Source organism: Macaca mulatta, chromosome 3, assembly GCF_049350105.2.
Source record: "Macaca mulatta isolate MMU2019108-1 chromosome 3, T2T-MMU8v2.0, whole genome shotgun sequence".
Classification (NCBI taxonomy): domain Eukaryota; kingdom Metazoa; phylum Chordata; class Mammalia; order Primates; family Cercopithecidae; genus Macaca; species Macaca mulatta.
In genome coordinates, this window is record NC_133408.1 from 141,894,989 (window position 1) to 141,918,502 (window position 23,514).

General features: G+C 39.8%; 1 protein-coding gene across 2 annotated transcripts in view; it reads right to left on the minus strand.

The window, feature by feature from the left end:
* Positions 1-253: 253 nt before the first annotated feature.
* The window catches only part of PTPN12 (protein tyrosine phosphatase non-receptor type 12), a 105,382-nt gene continuing 82,121 nt past the window's right edge, over positions 254-23,514 (minus strand). For both annotated transcript variants that reach the window (XM_015134192.3, XM_015134195.3), the window contains exons 13-18: positions 14,944-15,914; positions 9,856-9,933; positions 6,265-6,332; positions 5,060-5,090; positions 1,603-1,710; positions 254-1,110 (exon numbers count right to left, since the gene is read on the minus strand). In XM_015134192.3, coding sequence (XP_014989678.1) covers positions 1,049-1,110; positions 1,603-1,710; positions 5,060-5,090; positions 6,265-6,332; positions 9,856-9,933; positions 14,944-15,914 — 1,318 coding nt within the window. In that variant the 3' untranslated portion in view covers positions 254-1,048. The remainder of the gene's footprint in view (positions 1,111-1,602; positions 1,711-5,059; positions 5,091-6,264; positions 6,333-9,855; positions 9,934-14,943; positions 15,915-23,514) is intronic.

Sequence of the window (23,514 nt, forward strand, 5' to 3'; positions counted from 1 at the left end):
GTGCCTGTAATCCCAGCTACTTGGGAGGCTGAGGCAGGAGAATCACTTGAACCTGGGAAGTGGAGGTTGTAGTGAGCCGAGATGGCACCACTGTACTCCAGCCTGGGTGACAGAGTGATACTGTCTAAAAAAAGAAAAAAAAAAGAGATTAAACCCCATTCACATTCATTTCCTACCAAGACTGAGCCAGCAAGAAGGCTGATAGTTAAGTCCAATTTCCTAGGAATGAAAAATGAAAAGCCAAGGCAACAAGTAGGCGCTGTAAAATTGTTTGTTTTTTTAATGGCAGGTCAAATATCCTGAAACATACATGTATTTTGATAGTCTTCTAATCCCAGTTGAGTTCAAATATTAAAGAAACACACACAAGCTAAGAGAATTCAATATTGTTCCAAGGCACTTACTGAATCTCTGACTAGATGAAAACAAGAACAATTAGGATGAACAATTAGACCGTATATAATATAAAAATAACTTTGCTTACAATTTACAAAATGTATTATTATTACAATCTTTGATCTCTGATAACCTGCAAAGCTGGCTGCATGAATCCAGCAAGTTTAAAATTCAGAAACTATTTTCTAAAACTCCAGGGCAAATAATTTACAAATAAAGTACACAAAGATTTAGACCATGCAGAAATTTCTTACATCTTCTGTTAATAATATTTCGATTGCAACTTTATCAAATTATATACCTACTTGCCCTGTACATATACAAAATAATGCATACATGATAAAACAGAAAAAGAGTAGTCCTTAAACTCAATATATCATAAAAGTATTACTATATTAACATGTCTACAAGCAGCGTGTAACAGGGTTAAGAGACATTAAGGCAATAATACTTGAAGTTTCAAAATAAACCATATGTAATACTTTTTCCTAAGTATAGTATAAGGCAGGTAGATGGTCCCAGCAAAAAATATTAAGGTAACAATCTACACTGCTGTTAGTCCCACATATTAAAGATGGAATACTATAAATCTGGCTTTCAGTGGCACCTGAATTTTCCAGTATAACTTAAAAGTGTCTTTTAGCTCCCTGAATCATGTCCATTCTGAAGGTGGATCTCTTGGTCCTTTGGGTTTTCCACATCGATTACCAAAACCTACAGTGAAAATACCACAATAACTAGTCAGTGTTCAGAAATACTTTTAAACTACTAAAAACCATGTCCACAGACATTCTGATTTTCTGGAACAAATAAATTTCCACAAGGGAATTTAGAATTTAAGCCAAACAAAACTCTGTAAATGCAAAACGATTGTAAATTTATCTGGGGTAACTGAAAATGATTGCTTCTTTTAAAAATCTTATGCTGAAAATAAACCAATTTTATCACAATGTAAGAAAAACATCCAAGATAATTTAGTCTGTCCAACACAAAAGATTTTTTTAATATACTGCCGTTTTCTATTTTAGTTTTTAATCTCAATGTGAAATAGAATTAAGTGCTTCATTTATTTCATGACTAGTCCAAGCAACTTTGGAAAATCATATACTTTATTCTTGGCAAGTGTCACTTCACAATGGCAAATGAGCTTTTCTCATTCTTGCCAGTGTTAACTACTTATTAAAAAATATTTATTAAAGAAATTACCAATATCTGTGGCTTCTGTTGGACTTTCTGATGTTTGTTCTCTCTTGTCACTGAAAGTAGGTGGACATTCTGTACACATCTCGTAGTGAATACCTCCCGCTGGATGATCTAAATAGCAACACAAAACCTTTGTTAATCACCATGCTTTGTAGCATCATATATATACAACTCTTTAATTTTTTAAATGTTGGCAAGCATGAAAAGAGAAAATTTTCTCTCCTGGGCACCATAATTTTATAGGTCAAGATCAATATAAATACAAACGTAGTGAGCACAGAAAATCATGTCAGGTATTATTGTGGTCACACAGAAATCTGCAGTGAGTACTTCTGCAACGTGAGGATTCTCATTATTTTTATTTCCTAAATCTAGGTCTTGACATATTACATTCCCTTAAGGTAGCTATACTATATGCCTATGTTCTAAGGGAATAATTGCAACTGAAATGCCTTTGTATAGAAATCAACAAGGTCAGTCCAGGAGCAGTGGCTCACACCTGTAATCCCAGCACTTTGGGAGGTTGAGGCGGGTGGATCACGAGGTCAGGAGATTGAGATCATCCTGACTAACACGGTGAAACCCCATCCCTACTAAAAAAATACAAAAAAGTTAGCTGGGCATGGTGGCGAGCAACTGTAGTCCCAGCTATTCGGGAGGCCGAGGCAGGAGAATGGCGTGAACCCAGGAGGCAGAGCTTGCAGTGACCCAAGATCGTGCCATTGCATTCCAGCCGAGGCGACAGAGCGAGACTCCATCTCAAAAAAAAAAAAAAAAAAAGAAATCAACAAGGTCAAGGTTAATTAATGAAGTATTTCCACCTGAAATAACAACGCAACTTTTTTTTTTAGACAGTTTCCCTCTTGTTGCCCAGGTTGGAGTGCAATGGCGCAATCTCAGCTCACTGCAACCTCCGCCTCCTGGGTTCAAGGGATTCTCCTGCCTCAATCTCCCTAGTAACTGGGATTACAGGCGGCAGCCATGATGCCCAGCTACTTTTTTATTTTAAGTAGAGATGGGGTTTAACCATGTTGCTCAAGGCTGGTTTCAAACTCCTGACCTCAGGTCATCGCCCGCCTTGGCCTCCCAAAGTGCTGGGATTATAGGTGTGAGCCACGACGCCAGATCTAACTACTTTTAAAGTTTTATGTTGTTTAGATTGTAGTTCACTCTTTAATTACCAATGTTCAACATTAGTAACAAAAGAAATTAACTACTATAATTCATTCATTCTTTCACAGTCTTGAACATACCCCATACCTCCATGAGGAACCTTTCTGGAAACTCGGAATACAAGTAAAATAACAGACAATCCCCATCCTCAAGATGCTTACAGTCTGGAAAGGAGCCCACAGACTTTTTTTTTTTTTTTTTTTTGAGATGGAGTCTTGCTCTTGTCACCCAGGCTAGAGTGCAATGGCACAATCTCGGCTCAGTGCAACCTCCACCTCCCGGTTCAAGTGATTTTCCTGCCTCAGCCTCCCAAGCAGCTGGGATTACAGGTGCTCGTCACATTTTTGTATTTTTAGTAGAGTTGCGGTTTTGTCATGTTGGCTAGGCTGGTCTTGAACTCCTGATCTTGTGACTGCCTGCCTCGGCCTCCCAAAGTGTTGGGATTACAGGCATGAGTCACCACACCAAGCCCCACAAACTTCTTAAAGAAAATAAAGCTAGAGAACAATAAAATAGAAAATAAGTAGTTTAGGTCTTGCAAATCACTTAAGATCACTGCCACAAACTCTTCTTTGGTTTTGTTAGCTTCATGGTTCTTCTTTTTAAACAACTCTTTAAAAACATAAAAGCCATTGGTTTAGCTCAAGGGCATAACAAACATTAGGGCTATAGGCCGTGCAATGCCAAACCCTGGTCTAGTAGGAGACACAGAGAGATATATTAATTATTATAGCAGTGTGATAAGCTTTTAAATAAAATTATGCATAATGTGCAATAGAGACAAAGAGGAGAGGCATTTATATGAGACTAGTGGTGGTGAGATATTCAGAGCCATATTCTAGGAGGAAATGATGATCCTAGACTAAACAGCCTCCATTTTCTCTGTGAAGTAAAGGTCATGTAAGAGTTAGATGGATTCCAGTCCAGGCTGGCCTGGCTCTATAGCTTCCGCTATTTTCTTTTTGAGGTGGAGTTTCACTCTGCCACTCAGGCTGGAGTGCAGGGGTACAATCTTGGCTCACTGTAGCCTCCACTTCCCAGGTTCAAGCGATTCTCCTGCCTCAGCCTCCGGAGCAGATGGGATTACAGGCGCACACCACCATGCCCGGCTAATTTTTGTATTTTTAGTAGAAATAGGGTTTCACTCATGTTGGCCGGGCTGGTCTTGAACTCCTAATCTCAAGTGATCCACTTGCCCTGGCCTCCCCAAAGTGCCAGGATTACAGGTGTGAGCCACTGTGTCCAGCCCTGCTATTTTCTTTATAAAAAGGTATAGAAAGTAATATCATTTATAAGATGGAACAGACCCATTAGGCCAAGATCCAGAATATAATCTTGAGAGAAGAGCTGAAGCAAAATGGAGGGTAGGGGCAAAGGCAAGAGGTGAACTGAAGACATTATACAGGCTAGGATGTTTGATGAGTTACTTACATGGTCACTGACTTTAATAATAACTTGATCTATTTTAGTACGATATGACAGTAATAGGAATATGGAGGCCGGGCGCGGTGGCTCAAGCCTGTAATCCCAGTACTTTGGGAGGCCGAGGCGGGTGGATCACGAAGTCAGGAGATCGAGACCATCCTGGCTAACATGGTGAAACCCCGTCTCTACTAAAAATACAAAAAACTAGCCGGGCGTGGTGGCGGGCGCCTGTAGTCCCAGCTACTCGGAGGCTGAGGCAGGAGAATGGCGTAAACCCGGGAGGCGGAGCTTGCAGTGAGCCGAGATCGCGCCACTGCACTCCAGCCTGGGTGACACAGCGAGACTCCGTCTCAAAAAAAAAAAAAAAAAAAAAAAAAAAGGAATATGGTAGAAAAAAATTCAAACTGGGCATTGTAACACTGGTTTGAGCTATATAATTTTACTGGTCTTCGCAAATAAACGAAAAAGTACTAAAAGGAAGATTTCTAAAACAATAGGTTTCTACAAAGCCAATTCCATCATGTAGGTAAATTTGGGGCATTTATGTAAGTTGGGATCTAACTTCCAGGTGTTTTTAAAAACAGAAAATAAAAAACAGAAAAATATTTTTAAAAATCTCTTTCCCATGAGCCTGTAGCTATTGATAGTAAATGCTCCCATGATTTTCCAGATCAATACTACTATCTGGTGGTAATAATTAATTTGGAAGAATTATAGTACAATATTAAGCTTCTAGAAGAGCTGTCCTAGACATTTTCACATACAGAAATAACTAAATAGCATGAACTATGAAGCACGATATTTTGTAGAAATTAATCTATAAAATCTATAGTAAAAAGGAAAAAAAAATCTAACGACTTACCACATTTCTCATTTTCAGAGGTTATCAAGCCCTAGGAGGAAGACATTTAATATCTATTACAATACATTCATTTTATATACAAATAATAGAAAGCCCGGTCTGTTATGGATATATATCCCAAGAAATCAAGGCCTATCATTTTCAGCATCAGAGGAAAAGCAAACAATTGTGCTTTTAATTAGGCTTAAAATTTTTAAATGTTACACTGTTTCTACTTGGAGTAAATGTTTCTGGATGAGCGCTGAAAAGCACAGGCTACTGCATGAAGGAACATACAGCTAAGTTTTGCCAGCCACTATTACTGATTATATCATTATTGTATTTTATGTGTCAATTAAAATACATCATGTTTTATAATCAAATATAAGATGTAGCTCAATTCCAGAGATATTAAATATGGGAGAAAATATAAAAAAGTATTAATGTTAATAAAAAATGCTGTCTCCTATGGACAAATTTGTTGTTGTTGAGACAGGGTTTCACTCTGTTACTCAGGCTGCAGTGCAGTGGTGCGATCATGGCTCACTGCAGCCTTGACCTCTGGGGCCCAAGCAATCCTCCCATCTCAGCCTCCCAAAATGCTGGGACCACAGACATGTGCCACCACATCTGGCTAATTTTTAAAATTTTTGTAGAGATAAGGTCTCCCCATGTTGCCCAGGATGGTCTTGAACTCCTGGGCTCAAGTGATCCTTCTGCTTGGCCTCCCAAGGTGCTGTGATTACAGGCGTGAGCCATCATGGCATGCCCTCAAGATATTTAATTGCCAAAACATTTCTCGAATGTCAAAGAAATGCCAGGTAGCCAGAAAAAAACAAAAGAAGTGACTATGTGCCTAGTGTTATAATGGGAAGCATCTAGAAATGTAAGAAAGAATTAGGACCCTGAAAATAGTAACTCCTATTTCATTCATACCGTCAAAATTATTTGAAACATGACATAATTTACATATTTCAAAAACAGCTTGAGAAAATAATACTTTAAAGTGATAGTTGTACGTAGATCAGGTTACCCATTTAAAAAATTTCAGATCCTACCTTTTATATGTGCTTTTCATCTGAAATCTTAGCATAAGAAATGCTGATTAAAAATTACAAACTATATTTAACGATCTTAAGATGACAGCTATTTCAACAAGTGCGAGATTAGTTAACAAAAGAGTAAAAATGTTAAGCTATAACCGTTCCAATTCCAAAAGGACTCACTTCAGACTTTTTTTGTTCAGATCGTTCCTGACTTTGAAGTTCACTCCATTCCGATCTTATAGGTGTATCTGAGAAAAATGAAATCTTATCGTTATTAACACCTTGAATTTTTGATATTTCTTTGCATTAAAATAAAAAACAGATCCTAAAGATTTTAGAAACTATCACTTCCACAAAAATTCTGTAGTTTCTGGGTAAGCATATTTCTGAAGTTTCTAAAAAAAAAAATTGTAGTTTCTATTAATTTGAGAACATTCTTTTATGTTTCCTTCCTTCAAAACCTAAGTAAATGAATTCAGTCATCAGTTTATTATAGTCTGTAGATAATGTGACAGACAAGTGAAGTATATTGCTTAATCTAGAGATAATGTGACAGACTTAAACAAGTGAAGTATACTGCTTCATTGTTTTCAACATTCTTTTTAGTTGTTGTTGTTGAGACAGGGTCTCACTCTGTTGACCAGGTGCGATCTTGGCTCAGTGCAGCCTCAACCTCCCAGGCTCAGGCAATCTTCCCATCTCAGCCTCTTGAGTAGCTGGGACTATAGGTGCATACCACCTCACCTGGCTAATTTTTGATTTTATACAGACAGGGTTTTGCCATGTTGCCCAGGCTGGTCTCAAACTCCTAGGGCAACATGGAACAGAGATCCACCTGCCTTGGCTTCCCAGAGTGCTGGGATCACAGGCATAAGCCACTGCCCGGTTCTTCAACATTTATCTTAAAATCAGTCAAAATTCACTTTGGGAGGCTGAGGCAGGCAGATCACTTGAGGTCAGGAGTTCGAGACCAGCCTGGCCAACATGGTGAGACCCTATCTCTACTAAAAAATACAAAAAAACATTAGTTGGGAGTGATGGTACATGCCTCTAATCGCAGCTACTCAGGAGTCTGAGGCAGGAGAACAGCCTGAGCCCAGATCGTGCCACTGCACTCCAGCCTCAGTGACAGAGTGGAACTCCATCTCAAAATAAAACAAAACGAGGCCAGGCGTGGTGGTTCACGCTTGTAATCCCAGCACTTTGGGAGGCCGAAACAGGCGGATCACGAGGTCAGGAGATTGAGGCCATCCTGGCTAACACAGTGAAACTTTGTCTCTACTAAAAAAAATACAAAAAAATTAGCTGGGTGTGGTGGCGGGCGCCTGTAGTCCCAGCTACTCAGGAGGCTGAGGCAGGAGAATGGCGCAAACCTGGGAGGCGGAGCTTGCAGTGAGCCGAGACTGCGCCACTGCACTCCAGCCTGGGCAACAGAGACTCCTTCTAAAAAAATAAAAATAAATAAATAAATAAAATAAAATGAAACAAAACAAAAATCAGTCAAAATTAATATATTGGTAAAATGTACTTAGACTAGTGGGCACCTCCACTGAGCATGAGACACTGTTAAATATAATCAAGCTGTTTCTGCACTCTTTTTTAGAGGATTAATAGGGAGAAGTACATTATCAATGTTTTAAAGTATGATCACTTTCTCCCAGTTCTGATACTCCAGTGGTCTTTTTTTTTTCCTTCCCCAGGCGGGGTCTCACTCTGTTACCCAACTAGAGTACAGTGGCACGATCATGGCTTACTGCAGCCTCCAATTCCAGGGATCAAGCAATCCTTCTTCTTCAGTCTCCTGAGTAGCAAGGACTACAGGCACATGTCACCACGCCTGGCTACTCTTTTATTTATTTTATTTTATTTTTTGAGACGGAGTCTTTTGTTCTTGTTGCCCAGGCTGGAATGCAATGGCATGGTCTCAGCTCACTGCAACCTCTGCCTCCTGGGTTCAAGCAATTCTCCTGCCTCAGCCTCCCAAGCAGCTGGGATTACAGGTGCCCACCACAACTGGATAGTTTTTTCATTTTTAGTAGAGAGGAGGTATCACTATGTTGCCCAGGCTGGTCTCAAACTCTTAGGCTCAAGCAATCCTCACGCCTTGAACTCCCAAAGTGCTGCGATTACAGGTGTGAGCCAATGTGCCCAGTCTACTCCAGGGGTCTTAAGTGTATTTCAGTTAACATCAATCCAGTGACGCCCACCCAACAGAAATGTTTACTGACCTAAACCTAAGGAAAGCAATTAATGTCTTCATAAATAAGTGCTACTTTTTTTTTGAGACGGAGTCTTGCTGTCGCCCAGGCTGGGTGCAATGCCATGATCTTGGCTCACTGCAACCTCCGCCTCCCGGGTTCAAGCGATTCTCCTGCCTCAGCCTCCCGAGTAGCTGGAACTACAGGCGCGTGCCACCATGCACAGCTAATTTTTTTTTTTTTTTTTTTTTTTGAGACGGAGTCTCGCTCTGTCGCCCAGCCCAGGCTGGAGTGCAGTGGCGCGATCTCGGCTCACTGCAAGCTCCGCCTCCCGGGTTCACGCCATTCTCCTGCCTCAGCCTCCCGAGTAGCTGGGACTACAGGCGCCCACAACCGCGCCCGGCTAATTTTTTGTATTTTTAGTAGAGACGGGGTTTCACCGTGGTCTCGATCTCCTGACCTTGTGATCCGCCCGCCTCAGCCTCCCAAAGTGCTGGGATTACAGGCGTGAGCCACCGCGCCCGGCCTGCACAGCTAATTTTATGTATTTTTAGTAGAGACAGAGTTTCACTGTGTTAGCCAGGATGGTCTTGATTTCCTGACCTCGTGATCTGCCCACCTTGGTCTCCCAAAGTGGCAGGATAACAGGCATGAGCCAATAAGTGTTACTTTTACTGAATGAAAATACACCAGACTGCAAATACACTTATAATTGCCTTTTTTTTTTTTTTTTTTTTGAGACGGAGTTTCGCTTTTGTTGCCCAGGCTGGAGTGCAATGGCACGATCTCAGCTCACTGCAATATCTGCCTCCCAGGTTCAAGTGATTCTCCTGCCTCAGCCTCCCAAGTACCTGGGATTACAGGCATGCGCCACCACGCCTGGCTAATTTTGTATTTTTAGTAGAGACAGGGTTTCTCCATGTTAGTCAGGCTCGTCTCAAACTCCTGATCTCAGGTGATCCGTGCATCTCAGCCTCCCAAAGTGCTGAGATTACAGGTATGTGTCACTGCATCTGGCTTTATAATTGTATTTATTTATTTATTTAATTTTTGAGACGGAGTCTTGCTCTTCGCCCAGGCTGGAATGCAATGGCGCAATCTTGGCTCACTGCAATCTCTGTCTACTGGGTTCAAGTCATTCTCTCCTGCCTCAGTCTCTCAAGTAGCTGAGATTACAGGCGTCGGCCACCATGCCCAGCTAATTTTTATAGTTTTAGTAGAGACAGGTTTCACCATGTTGGCCAGGCTGGTCTCGAACTTCTGACCTCAGGTGATCCACCCACCTAGGCCTTCCAAAGTGCTAGGATTACAGGCTTGAGCCACCACGCCCGGCCTATAATTTCAGTTAAGTGAATTCTGATATCTAACATAAATGCAGTAATTTCTATCAATCTTAACAAGTAAAAAAATCATTTAAAAGCATTTCTCAAAGAATTAAAAGCATGTCAATATCAATTTACTTGTTTTTGAATTTAATTATGCAGCACAATAGCTCATAGATTAAAATCAGGCATGTTTTTCAGAGTTTATTATTAGAATATAAAGTAAATGTAAAAGCAAAAGAGACACTCACTATGTTCACTTGCTAACACAAAAGATTCAGGAGTTCTTTCAGGTAGGGGAGGAGGTGAATCTTCACTAACATCAACATCTAAATTAAACACATAAAAATTTAGGCAAATTATTAAAAATTAACATGTCAGCTAAACAAAATCAGAGAGCTTTCTTGACATTCTAAAATTTCCTGTCACAAGTATCTAGATCAGTTTTTAAAAATGCAAAACAAAAATATGCAAGAAACCATTTCCACTCAACTCATTATCAGGAAGAATTATGATGCTTATTGAGCAAAGATACTGCATACAGAAAATGACTCTCTCCCATGACTTTCCTGCCACTCTACAGACATCATTCAGTTCTCCAAGCCTGAAGGGAATCTTCAGTCAGCTGGCAAGTGACTTCTCTACTGATCTTACTGATGATGCTTTGTGTACAAAAAGGAAAGCTTTGGTCATTTGTGTTATGAAACGCCTAAGCCAGTGTTTACCAAACAGGATTCAATTGCTTAACACCTTTCATGATTTTTGCCATATTATGTAACATGTGTCCTATTCACTTTTAAAGTTGGACTCATTTTAAACTTAACTGTGTACCTCAGTCATGTTTTAAACAGCAATAGCTGAAATAACATCGGAAATACTAGTTATTTTTCCAAAACAGGTAAAGATATGGCTATTAAAGTTTTTAAAAAATCTTCATTTATTTATTGCTGAAGATTTTGTGTACAGTGGCACATTGAGAATGCTGACTGAAGCTATATACAGGTTTTTCACTAGTAGAAACAAAATTAGCTCTTGGGAAAAATAGTGCATTAAGTAAGCCTCATTGGTTAGCTTTACTATGGCTTAAGGTAAATGAGTGCATTTGATCTTTGAGTTTTCACTGGAAGCACAGAAAGAAAACATGAGGATACAATTCTGTGTGTGAACTCTCAGGTTGGGGAGGGTGGGATAAAGAAAAAGAAACGTGATGGTCCTATTATTATTTTGTCTTGAGCCTTGCCCATTGTTCTTAAATGAACACACAGTTTTGCCATGATACTCTACTTTTTACCACACCTGATAGGCTATGCATAGGTCTTTTCAATTTTCAACACACATGAGGTGAGTATGATTGCTTTTGCCCCTCCTGCATTTATTTAGCTGGAGACACAAGAAAATACAGCCTCTGGGTCCTGCTGAAAGAAGAGTTCCAGTCCAATACTTGATACACCTACAAAGAGTACCAGAACTCTCTCTTGCCACTAAAGAACTATCTACCTTATCCAGTAGTGGTAGTTTGAGTCATCACCATATGTCTCCTCGCCCTCTTGTTACTAACAGCACACAGTGAAGAGATGGCTGTCGGAAGGAAGGGACACATAATCTTGGCATTCTGGTACCATTTCATAAATTAAATGAACAAAACAAAAGGGCAGTTCAGCCCTTTTTTTTATCAGTTATCTTTCAGAAACTCTGTTTTTCTCTCATGACAGTTCTCACCCTTAAAAACTTTTATTTTCTAAGTGTGGCCCTTGCTTTGTAAATGCATGTTTCTCCCTGGAACTCTGGATTGCTTTTCCTGTTAAAAACTTTTGTTTTAGAGGTTATCTAACCAGATATTGCATATTTTACATAGGCTTTTGCCAATCATATACTGTATGGGGCCTTCTGTAATTGAATCTGAGAAATCTTTCAGGAGGCCTAAGTCAAGACTGAAATTGGAATTGATAGCCAGGAATTTTTGTCAGGCAGTAACTTATGCAAAAGCTTTTTAGGTATCAATACAAAATTATTCCATTACAGTCATGCACTACATAATGACGTTTTCATCAACAAGATGGCGTAAACAACAGTGGTCCTGTAAGATTATGATACCACATTTTTACTGTACCTTTTCTATGTTTAGATACACAAATACTTACCATTGTGTTACAATTGTTCAGTACAGTAATATGTTATACAGGTTTATACCCTAGGAGCAAGAGGCTACACTGTATGGCCCAGATGTATAGTATACCATACCATCTAGGTTTGTGTAAATACATTCTATGACATTCACACAATGGCAAAATTGCCTAATGACATATTTTTCTTAGAACATATCCCTGCCATTAAGAAATGTATGACTGTAATTCACTAACAAGTTCTAGGACCAAAACCCCCCCCCAAAACTCTAATTCTGGTGCCAATGGTTCTATAAGATAATGATCTACAAAGGAAATAATAATCTATAAGGTAAATAAACAATCTATAAAGTAAATAATCTATATGGTAAAAATTTGGCAACACATTAAAAGTAAGACTACTTGTAGTTACGCTGCAACAAAGAACATTTACACACAGGAAAATCTTCAGTTAATATCAAACCAGTAACAGTTAACGTTGAGAAAAAAAGAAACCAGAAATCACATTTATAGTGATTTTTGCTTTGAAATACAAAACCAAACAAACAGAAATGAGCTGGCACATAGTAGGCTGCTTTTAGCTGTATCTTACTCTTTTTTTTTTTTTTTTCTGAGACAGGGTCTCCCTCTGTTGCCCAGGCAGAGTACAGTGATACAATTATGGCTCACTGCAGCCTTGAGCTCCTAGGCTCAAGTGATATTCCTACCTCAGCCTCCAGAATAGCTGGTACCACAAGTGTGCACCACCACGCCCAGCTAGTTTTTTATCTTTTGTAGAGATTGGGTGTCACTATGTCACCCAGACTGGTTATGAACTCCTAGGCTCAAATGAATTTCCCGCCTCAGCCTCCCAAAGTGCTGGGATTTACAGGCATGAGCCATCAATAGACTTGTCATGTAGTAGTAACTTTTAATGAGCGTATCATATCATGTATCTTTTGGCCCTCACCAAATTCTATTTCTAGTAATTTTTTTTTTTTTAAAAACACAACAACAACAACAAAAAAACTTCCTAAGTACAATATACCACATGCTTGATATACTAAAAAAGCCCAAAATGAAAATTTCTTATCTACATATTTTCTTACATAGTTATAGCTGAGCAGTTATATTTCAAATTCTGAAGTTGAGGAACAAAAGACATTAGCAATTTAAAATTATGGTAAACTGGTAAAGTAATATCTATTATGCTAATTATGATCTTCTAAAGATCCTTCAAATAAAACAAAGACGAATCAAGAAAAGAGAATTCTGTAATTTAAGCAACTAGTTTAAGACTGTTACCTGGCTGGGCACGGTGGCTCATGCCTGTAATCCCAGCAATTTGGGAGGCTAAGGCGGGTGGATTTTATGAGGTCAGGAGATGGAGACCATCCTGGCTAACATGGTGAAACCCCGTCTCTACTAAAAATACAAAAAATTAGCTGGGTGTGGTGGCGCATGCCTGTAATCCCAGCTACTCGGGAGGCTGGGGCAGGAGAATCGCTTGAACTCGGGAGACAGAGGTTGCAGTGAGCCAAGCTCGTGCCATTGCACTTCAGCCTGGGCAATAAGAGCAAAACTCTGTCTCAAAAAGACTGTCATCTATTCTACCAAATACACTCTCAAGTTAAAAAATACAGTATATGTGAGTTAGAGAAAACAAAAGCACTACAGTATGGGTGGCATATAATGGGTCAGAAATACAAAATAATCTTTCAAGGCCATGGGTGTTAGCTCACGTCTGTAATCCCAGCACTTTGGGAGGCCTAGGTGGGCAGATCACTTGAGGCCAGGAGTTTGAGATCAGCCTGGCAAACATAACGAAACCCCGTTTCTACTAAAAACACAAAAATTAGCCATGTGTGGTGGTGCACACCTGTAATCCCAGTTACTGAGGAGGCTGAGGTGGTAGATTGCTTGAGCCCAGGAGGCGGAGGTTTTATGCAGTGAGCCAAGATCATGGCACTGCACTCCAGCCTGGGTGACAGTGAGACTCTGTCTCAAAAAAAATAAAAACAACAAGGCAGGGTGCCAGTAACTCACACCTGTAATTCCAGCACTTTGGGAGGCCAATGTGAGCGGATCATGAGGCCAAGATATCAAGACCATCCTGACCAATATTTTGAAATCCTGACTCTACAAAAAAATACAAAAATTTGCTGGGCATGGTGGCAGGCACGTGTAATCTCAGCTGCTTGGGAGGCTGAGGCAGGAGAATTGCTTGAACCCGGGAAGCGGAGGTTGCAGTGAGCTGAGATCACACCACTGCACTCCAGCCTGAGCAACAGTGCAAGACTGTCTCAAAAAAAAATATATATATATGTATATACATATATATATTTCAAGGTCACAGTACTTATTTTGCCTGCACATTATAAATAGCAGTCTGTATGTGTCACTACCAAAGTTCACTGATAGGTAAGTGACCACTGATAATCAATATATCAATAAATAGCTTTAAAATTTATATGTTTACTCTCAACTTTAGGGTCTGTTTAAGATGGCAGCCATCATTACTTTTAGCAGATCAAAGAGGAGTTTCAAGAAGCAATAATACACTTTGGGAATTGAGTGCATGCATTATCTTGAAATGCTAAGAGTGCTAAAAAAATAGTAATTCTTTAAATAATAGCTTTGATGACTAGGTATGCACATAGCCCACTCACTACTGAATGAATTAAACTGCCCATATTCTACTGAGCAGTTTGCAGTATTGTTCCTGGGTTAAACTCAGGGTTGGAAACAGCCCTATTTGGAAGCATTTGTGAAGATAGTAAAAACAAACAAAAAAAGGTAATCTGTAGTTAAAGGAACAGTAAAAAGATGACTAGATATTTAGGAGAAACATGGGTGACATTATATGGCCAACCAAGACATTCTACAGTATTTTTGCCACTGTTATTTTAAGTGATTCTTCCCTAAATTATTTCTAATTATTCAGTCAGATAAATTTTTTACCAATACAAAAACAGTAAGATCTATAATAAAGAAAAAGAAAATAAATTATCCAGTTATAACTACTAAAATATTTTAGAAACACCCAGTAATATAATGTGATCAAATTGTTAACAATAAATTAAAAGCTTATATTAAAAAATTAGTATCTAAGACAGATTTTGCTATAGGTTCTATGGTATAATATGGAATAAAACATAATAAATCAATAAAGCTAAAGTGCTTAAAACAGTGACTGGCACATAGTAGACATTTAAGTATTTGACACTATATTATTACCTTTTTCAGCACCTGAATGTATTGTTCCTGCTATATTATGTCTAGCAATGGACATTGGCAATACTTTCCTAGTAGAAATGCTTTCAGTACTAGTGGCAGCAGAAACTGTGGCACTTGCTGTTGAAATATTGGTTTTATTCTGGGTCACAGCACCATCAGAGTTTCTTTCATCTGAGTCCGAGTCATCAGAGTGAAGTGGATTAGTAAAACTGAGGGGTGTTCTGAAGAGTGGTGAAGTGTTATCATGATCCACAACATCAGGGGTTTCAACTTGTGTTGAAGGACTTGGTGTTAAACTCACAGTTTTCATAGTTTGACAGTGGATATCTGAGGAATTGCCTTCAGATAAATCAGGTATGGGTATGGCATTTTCAGGTCCATGAAATGACCACGTTACATGTCCTTTCTCATCAAGAGGCAAGCGGTCTGGCCTTGGAGGTGTGTCTGAATTCTGGGATTCTTCTGGTGGAGTAACTGAAACTTTGTTTGATTGTGTTACACTGCAGTCCACACAAGAATTCTGAGAAGTATCACTGACATTTAGATCTGAACTTAATTCCTGTGGCTTAGAGATTTTATCAGTTGTACAAGGTGAAGCAGATTTAATTTTAATTGCATGTCCCCTATTTAAAAGTGTGTTCCCATCAAAACTTTTTGGTCCCTCTTGCAGAGGGACCTTCTTAATTTCAAAACTTAAATTTCGTTCCAATTTTTTATCTATCTGTTCAATTGTTGATTCATTTTTCCCTGGAAGTTCTGTTGGTTTACTATAGTTTCTGTTGAGGTCTGCTGAATGTTGTTCTGATGAAACCATATGTAACACTGGCTTTGGGTGGTATCTATCATTGTCCTGCCACACAGTAGTGACTGTTGGAAAAGCTGAAGGGGGCGAAGGTGTCAAGATGGGTGGCACTGGATGAGGTTCCGGTGGCTGCAGTATTTCTTCTTTAGCATCCCCTTCAACAAGGCAACTGAAAAACAAATATTTAAAAAGGGCATTTTAAGACTGTTAAACAAGTTGATACAGGAGAATTATGTAGCTAAGACTAGTATATTAAGAGCCATTAGAATCTGGTTGTGAAAACTGTAATTTTTCAGACTAAGAAAATTTAATGTTCATCAAGGTAATACATATACTGCTTAAAAAGACTTTTAATGAAAAACATAGTCTCTGCCCTGTAGCCCTCCTGTTAGCCAGAGGCATCCACTTTCAACCTTTTTTTTTTTTTTACAGCTGCTTCTAAAATTTACCTCTGTATTTCAGACTATTTCAAAAGTTATTTCTTGATCTCTATTTCACATATTTTCTACTGACTTCCTACTGTGGAAGTGTCCTTCTCTATCTTTCCAATACTGTTATATTGTAATTTTTCGTTACCTCAGTCATATGACTGCAGATATTATTCACATCTATGACACCATGATTTCATATCTTTTCTTCTACAATGTCTTGTTTTCCCCTAACGACTGCCTTGGGTTTCTGATTGCTTAGCTCTCTATGCACCATCAGTTACTCAGCTTTTCTTCTAACTTTCTTACAGATTGGTATACCTCCTCTCAATAATGACAAACACACACAGTAACTATCAATACCACAGACATCCTTCTTAGTAACTTTTGGCCTTCTGCTCCAGTGTGGACTACTGGTTCCCTAAGCCACCACAGAGCTAATGTTCTCTCTGGTTTCAGATTCTCCTGTTTCCCAGGTCCCATCTTCCTCTTTCTGGGTATACTCCTTTGTTTGGGTGGGTTACACCCTCTAGTTGCTTTTATTTTTTTCCTTAAAGAAATGGGGGCCAGGCACCGTGGCTCACGCCTGTAATCCCAGAACTCTGGGAGGCCAAGGTGAGTGGATCACTTGAGCTCAGGAGTTTGAGACCAGCCTCAGCAATGTGGTAAAACCCCATCTCTACTAATAATACAAAAATTCACCAGGTGTGGTGGCACACACCTGTAGTCCCAGCTACTTGGGAGGCTGAGGCAGGAGAATTGCTTGAGCCCGGGACGTGGAGATGGCAGTGAATTGAGATCGTGTCACTGCACTCCAGTCTGGGCGACGCAGCAAGACTGTCTCAAAAAAAAAAAAAAAAAAGGCCGGGCGCGGTGGCTCAAGCCTGTAATCCCAGCACTTTGGGAGGCCGAGGCGGGCGGATCACAAGGTCAGGAGATCGAGACCACAGTGAAACCCCGTCTCTACTAAAAATACAAAAAAAAAAATTGGCCGGGCGCGGTGGCGGGCGCCTGTAGTCCCAGCTACTCAGGAGGCTGAGGCAGGAGAATGGCTGGAACCCAGGAGGCGGAGCTTGCAGTGAGCCGAGATCGCGCCACTGCACTCCAGCCTGGGCAAGAGGGTGAGACTCCGTCTCAAAAAAAAAAAAAAAAAAAAAAGAGAGAGAGAGAGAAAGGCTGCGCACCGTGACTTACTTGGAGTTCACAATCAGCCTGGGCAATATGGCAAAACCCTGTGTCTTCAAGAAATACAAAAAATTAACTGGGTGTGGCAGTGTGTGCTTACAGTCCCAGTTACTAGGAAGGCTGAGGTAGGAGGATCACCTGAGCTTAGGGAGGTCAAGGCTGCAGTGAGCTGTGATGATGCCACTGCACTCTAGCCTGGGTGAAAGAATGAGATCCTGTCTCAAAAAAAAAAAAAGATAGGGTTTACTATGTTGCCCAGGCTTTGTTGCTTTTTAAGAACTTTATATGATGCAAATTTCTTGAGGGCTTGTATATTCAAGTTTTTGTTTTTCTTTTGAGATAGAGTCTCGTTCTGTTACCCAGGCTGGAGTACAGTGGCACCATCTTGGCTCATTGGAACCTCTACCTCCTGGGTTCACGCAATTCTTGTGCTTCAATCTCTTGAGCATCTGTGACTATAGGCACATGCCACCATACCTGGCTAATTTGTGTATTTTTAGTAGAGACGGGGTTTTGCCATGTTGGCCAGGCTGGTCTTGAACTCCTGGCCTCAAGTGATTTGCCTGCCTTGGCCCCCGCAAAGTGCTGGGATTACAGGGGTGAGCCACGGGATCCCACCTCAGAGTTTTTGCTTTTTTTTTTTCCCCCGCAGGTGATCAACCTTTTAATTATCCAACCAGATAATTGGCAGTAATCACATGGTACACCAGGTTTCCCCTTAAAAGAGACTCTGTGGGCTGGACATGGTGGCTCATGCCTGTAATCCCAACACTTTGGGAGGCCAAGGCGGGCGGATCACAAGGTCAGGAGTTCGAGACCAGCCTAACCAACATGGTGAAACCCCGTCTCTACTAAAAATACAAAAATTAGCCAGGCATGGTAGCGTGCGCCTGTAATCCCAGCTACTCAGGAAGCTGAGTCAGGAGAATCACTTGAATCCGGGAGGTGGAGGTTGCAGTGAGCTGAGATCATGCCACTGCATTCCAGCCTGGGTGACAGAGCGAGAGTCTGTCTCAAAATAAATAAATAAATTAAATAAATAATTTTATCTGTGAAGTTCAGATTCTCTAGACACATTCCAACATTCCTAGAATAGGACATGACAAGATAAATGAATATCTCCAGAATATTGATCATATTACAACGACAGCAATACTCTCATAAGATATTCCTATATCTGTTGAAGTTTTACAAGTAGATTCTTCTTCTTTATTTTGTTTTGAGACAGAGTCCCACTCTGCCACCTGGGCTGGAGTACAGTTGCACAATCTTGGCTCATTACAACCTCTGCCTCCAGGGCTCAAGCCATCCTCCCAGTTTAGCCTCCCAAGTAGCAGCGACTACAGGTGTGCACTATCACCCTGGCTAAGTTTTGTATGTTTTGTAGAGATGTGATTTTGCCATGTTCTTGTTGCCCAGACTGATCTCAAACTCCTAAACTCAAGCAATTCACCTGCCATGTCCTCCCAAAGAGCTGGGATTACAGGTGTGAGGCACTGCACCTGGCCTGCAAGTAGGTTCTTAATCTGAAAGAGTAGCTATCAAATTTTTGCAATCTAAAATAAAAAATAATTGTAGGCACCTCCTACAATTTATAAAGCATATAAAAAGACCAATAGGTTATCCTAAGAACGTATCATAATACAAATAGAAAATACGAGTTTTAAAAGGATGAAATAAAATTTTGATATAAATTGAGGTGTATTATTTTCCCGACATGTACATCAGACCACTTTTCCATAATCAGTATTTTATTTACTTATTTTTTATTGAGACAGAGTCTCATTCTGTCTCCCAGGCTGAAGTGCAGTGGTGCGATCTCGGCTTACTGCAACCTCCGCCTCCCAGGTTCAAGCGAATCTCCTGCCTCAGCCTCAGGCATGCACCATGATGCCCAGCTAATTTTTGTATTTTTGGCAGAGACAGGGTTTTGCCACATTGGCCAGGCTGATCTTCTAACCTCAAGTGATCCGCCCTCCTCGGGCTCCCAAAATGCTGGGATTATAGGTGTGAAACACAATGCCCAGCCTCATGACCAGTATTTTAGAGATTTACTTGATTAACAAACCCCATATATCCTCAACAGTGCCTTTTTCACAGGGTAGTTCGGAGAATTAAATGAGTTAACATCTGAACAACAATTAGAACAGAGCTTGACAGATATCGAATATGATATATGGGTTTGTTAATCGAGTATTTTCAAAGTTTTTAATTAAAAAAATCTTACTCCAGATTTCAGCATTATTTTTATCTTACTCTAAAATACTTAATTTAAAATATTTATTTTTTAACAATTTTATTTTTATCCTTTATATTTGAAACTTGGGTATATACCCTCTATAAAAAAATTTATGCCCTTTAATTCTAATACATTTTTTTTTTTTGGCTAATTTCTTCTTCCCAACTCTCCTTTTAGACTACTATTAGTTCAGTGACAGATCTTCTAGTTTTGCTTTCTAATTTCCTCATCTTTTCTCTCCTACTTTCTCTTTATCTATTCATTTTCTTGAAATAGTTCCTTGACTATTTCCCAAACTTCTGCTTAATTTTTAAATTTATAGTATTATATTTTTAATTTCTTTCTTTCTTTCTTTTTTTTTTTTTTGAGACAAGAGTCTCATTCTGTTGCCCAGGCTGGAGAGTGGTGGCGTGATCTCGACTCACTATAACCTCCACCTTCCGGGTTCAAGTGATTCTCCTGCCTCAGCCTCCCGAGTAGCTGGAACTACAGGCACACACCACCACACCCAGCTAACTTTTTTTTTTTTTTAGTAGAGACAGGGGTTTCACCCTATTGACCTGGCGGGTCTCGAACTCCTGACCTTGTGATCTGCCCGCCTCAGCCTCCCAAAGAGCTGGGATTACAGGCGTGAGCCACCGCGCCTGGCCTATATTCTTAATTTCTAAGAGCTTCTTACTTATTACCCACAGGTCTTATTTCATGGTTTCATTTCCCAATGACTGAGAGAAGTGGACTGTTAAGTTTCTTTTTTCCCCCCATCTTTTTCATTTTACTCTGTATTGTCTCCATTTCCTCTGTTTTTCATATTAGAGGCTTCTGTCAAATGCCCAATCATTCCTAGTTCTGTTCAGTTTTAAGAACTGGAAGAACTGGAATACTGGCAGGGCATGGTGGCTCACACCTGCAATCCCAGCACTTTGGGAGGCCAAAAAAAAAAAAATTCAGAAATTAGCCAGGCATGGTGGTGTGTGTCTGTATTTCCAGCTAGTTGGGAGTCCAGGGTGGGAGGTTCAACTGAGGTCGAGGCTGCAGTGAGCCATAATCACACCACTGCCCTCCAGTCTGGGCAACAGAGCAAGGCTCTGTCTGAAAACAAAACGAAAGAAAACGAATTGGAATATTAAAAATGACTGGAAGACACGTACAGTCACGTGATGTTTCAGTCAATGATGGGCCACACATACCATGGTGACCCCACAAAGTTATAATGAAGCTAAAAAATTCCCATGAATTTGTAGCAAAATGCATTATTCACACGTCTATTGTGATGCTGGTATAAACAAACCTACTGTGCTGTCAGTCATATAAAAGTATAGCACATACAATTACGTACAGGACATAATTCTTGATAATAATAATAAAGAAAACAGTTACCGGCTTATGTACTTTTTTTTGAGATGGAGTCTGGTTCTGTCACACCCAGGCTGGAGTCCAGTGGCGTAATCTTGGCTCACTGCAACCTCCACCTCCCAGGTTCAAGCAATTCTCTTGCCTCAGCCTCCCAGGTAGCTGAGACTACAAGTGCCTGCCAAGAGGCTCGGCTAATTTTTGTATTTTTAGTAGAGACAGGGTTTCGCCATGTTGGCCAGGCTGATCTCGAACTCCCAGCCTCAGGTGATCCACCTGCCTTGGCCTCCCAAAATGCTGGGATTACAGGCGTGAGCCACCGCGCCTGGCTTGTACTTACTTTTTGTTGTTAATTTTGAGTGTATTCCTTCTAATTGTTAAAAAATTAGTTAACTGTTAAACAGCTTCAGGCAGGTTCTTCAGGAGGTATTCTAGAAGAGGGCATTGTTATCATAGGGGATGACAGCTCCATGTGTGTTTCTGCCCCTGATAACCTTCCAGCAGGACAAGATGTGGAGGTAGAAGGCAGTGATATTGATGATCCTGACCTTGTGTATGCTTAGGCTAATGTGTGTGTCTTATTTTTAACAAAAATGTTTAAAAAGTAAATAAAAATAAATAAAAATAAAATATACACAAAACACATATATTTTATATATACGTAAATAGGGACTTGAGCAATCTGCCCGCCTTAGCCTCCCAAAATGTTGGGATTACAGGCGTAAGCCACTATGCCCAGCCAACATGTACTTTATTTTTATTTTTTTATTTTTGAGACAGAGTCTCACTTTTTCACCCAGGCTGGAGTACAGTCGTGCAAACTTGGCTCACTGGTACCTTTGCTTCCTGGGTTCAAGCGATTCTCCTGCCTCAGCCTCCCAAGTAGCTGGGACTACAGGCGCACGCGACCACGCCTGGCTAATTTTTCTATTTTTAGTAGAGACAGGGTTTCACCATATTGGTCAGGCTGGTCTTAAACTTCTGACCTCGTGATCCCCCTGCCTTGGCCTCTCAAAGTGCTGGGATTACAGGTATGAGCCACCATGCCTGACCCCATCGTGTACTTTAAACAATTAATGTGTTTACTGTAGCCATACTGAAAAACAAAATACACTATTTTACTTATCAATCTTATGATTTTGTGATTTTATTTTCAGTTATGTTGGATCAATTTACAATAGTTCTAAAACTCATCCCAACTTAGAAGTCACAAGGTTCTCTTTGTCAAACACGATGACCTTCTGGCATTTGACTCCATTACATGAAGAAGAAAAAAGGTGACCTATGCATGTAATATAAAATCACACACAAAGAATTTCTGGAATGTATGCCTAATAAAAATCTGTCTTGAGTTGAATATTTTTTCTTAATACTCATTTGCTTTTTTCTTCATTATCTTTTTGTTTATTAGAGAGTAACAGAAGTCAAACTTTTGAACAGGTATAGGAAAAAGGCTTTAAATTCAAGTATTCTACTCTTTTTTTTTTTCCTATAAAATTAAGAAGAGATTGCTGCTACATGTAGTTAGAGGTAGAAGAACATACAAATCATAAATATCAGTGTAGACTTTGAAAACCTCTACATTGGCTCAATCTCAAAAACCAAATTCAGAGGGCAGCAAAAATGTTCCATTTTTTAGGGCCAGTAGTTTCTTTTAAGATCCTAGGGCTCCTATGTGGAACAGAGAAGTTAGAGAACTAATATTTTATAGGTTTCAAACTGGCTACCTTCCACAGATGGCTAAAATGCCAACCAATTTTGGTAGATAAAGTGGAAATCAAACAGGAAAGAACTACTAAGTTTTGTTAGCACATAGCTAACATCTTGAACATTGAAATGTTAAGACCTGACCTCATCTATACACAGGCTTCCTGAGGTTCCTCAGAGAAGTATGCAAAGGTATTCCAGAGGCTATAACTACCACAACACTTAACTACATGCTTTATATACATTATCACTAATTCTTAACAACGGAGAATACTAGTACTATATCTCACTACAGTGAAGTAAAGAATTTTCAGAGAAGTGGCTTGTTGAAGTTCATTCAGAAGCAAATGTGAAAGTTAAAATTTGGAATGGGACCTATTTATGTAAAAAGCCTCTTTATACCAGAGCATACTTCCTCTTTCTGTACTCAGCAGGTTCCTTCCCAGGCAGTTAGAATCCTGCATGGTCAAAATGAGAGTAAATTGCTCCTGTGGTGTGGAGGGATTCTAACCAAACCTTTAGTTACTGAGGGAAACCGTAGGTTTTTTCTTTTGTTAAGAGGGATTATTTCATTAGAATGATCTCTTGGAATTAGCAACTCAGTGCTAAGACATGACCCTGGCCATTTGACCCAACTTTCACCAAAGTTTTAAGATGGAAACAAGTGGTGTATCCTGTATAAAAGACTTTATTTTGATGGGAAGTCAATAAGTTTTGGCAGATCTATGTGCAAGAAAGACATTATAAAATATTCTAATAGTTTTTTATTTAATCCTTAGGACAATACTTAACTCCTTCTCCCCAGGATTAAATAAATTAATCCTAGATCCCAGAGCTAAATGGCTAAAAAGGAGTTGAAA